The sequence below is a fragment of the Leucopleurus acutus genome, assembly GCF_964270905.1.
Source record: "Leucopleurus acutus genome assembly, chromosome: 15".
Classification (NCBI taxonomy): Eukaryota; Metazoa; Chordata; class Mammalia; order Artiodactyla; family Delphinidae; genus Leucopleurus; species Leucopleurus acutus.
Genome location: NC_139157.1, coordinates 63,986,629 through 63,988,021, shown reverse-complemented (window position 1 = coordinate 63,988,021; position 1,393 = coordinate 63,986,629). Strand labels below are relative to the sequence as shown.

At 54.3% G+C, this 1,393-nt stretch overlaps 1 protein-coding gene across 1 annotated transcript; it reads right to left on the bottom strand.

The window, feature by feature from the left end:
* Positions 1 to 359: 359 nt before the first annotated feature.
* Positions 360 to 794, bottom strand: LOC309972127 (lymphocyte antigen 6E-like; the record flags this gene model as incomplete). Its single annotated transcript, XM_082855576.1, has 1 exon — positions 360 to 794. Exon 1 carries the CDS (start codon positions 750 to 752, stop codon positions 360 to 362), a length of 393 nt encoding a protein of 130 aa, XP_082711702.1. The 5' UTR covers positions 753 to 794.
* Positions 795 to 1,393: the final 599 nt, after the last annotated feature.

The following is a 1,393-nucleotide window of genomic DNA, read 5'->3' as shown; positions in this document are numbered from 1 at the left end:
ACACGGACCAGCGCCTCTCCACACAGCACATCTTCCGCACCTGCGGGAGGACAGGGCCTGGACGGGGGCAGGCCTGGGATCAGGTGCCCCTCCCAGCATGTCCCTGGGACGTGGTTCTGACTCTGGGGCCCTCAGGCTCCGTTCCCAGGTTCCCCCTGGAAGGCTGACCGGGAAGTAAGGGTAGCCGGCAGGGTGCAGAGGGCAGGCCTGCCTGTGGGGACCCAGGGTCTAGACAGTGGGCTCTGCAGGGGGAGGAGTCTAGGGGAGGAGGCTTCGAGATCCTCTTGGGTCTGGGAGGAGCTGGGCTTTCCTTCTTTCCTGAGCTTTGGGAGTCTGGGCCGGGCACAGGGTCCCGGGGGTCAGAGGCCAAATCGTAGCAGAGCCGACAGCAGGCTGAGCAGGAGCCCGAGGCCCAGCACAGCAGCGCTGGCCCGCAGCCCGCGGTCGGCCGCACTGATGTTGCACAGGAAGCTCTGGCAGCAGCGGGTGTCCACGGACGCCACACGGAGATTGACGCTCGGGATGGGGCAGAATGGGGAGTAGCCCTTGTTCAGGGTGTAGCCAAAGTCCACCACGTTCCCGATAACAGCGGATGCAGAGATGCTCACACAGTAGTTGTTTGTATCGGAGCAGACGGTGGGCTTCAGGCAGTACCAGTTGCTGTTCTTATTCACGCAAGAGAAGCACACCAGGGAGTGGGCTCGCTCCACACCCAGGAGGGCAGCCAGCAGCACCGGCAGGAAGACCTTCATTCTGGAGGGGACTGGCGTCCCGGCTGGGGTCTCACGAAGCCAAAGAAGTCAGCCCGCCGGCGGACGCAGGTCCCCGGCCGTGCAGTCAAGCCTGCCCCTGAGCCCGAGCCCGCGGCAGCCCGCTCCAGAAGTCCCACATTGTATTCCATATGTATGGAAGTGGAAATTACACTACATAAAGAGTTTGATTTTCACTCTCCCAAAGATGTTCAATGTATTCCTAATGGCCTTGATTTTATGTTTGGTTTAGAGAGTTTCAAGGACAAATATGGGCATGTTGCACATAACCAGCTTATTATAATTCACTATATGGGTGTTAACATTGCACTTCTTGGCAGGCCAAGGAGTTCTTGATGCATGCCAAGGGTCATTTTCCAGCCAAAACTCTTAAGGTAGTATCATCAACTCCTCCACATTAAGGTTAATAATTAAGTAGAGCTGCCAAACTCATGTTAAACTATTTAATATGAGTAATCAGAGCAATTGACAACTACAGTTGTTGTAGCAATTGAACTACAACTTAGTACCTACTGCCCTCACAAAGTTAATATCTACCTTAATAATATTTCTACCCTTCCTCTAGCTGTGAAATAATCTAGTGTTAGTCTAGTTTCTAAGAAACCTAGTCTAGTTTCTAAGAA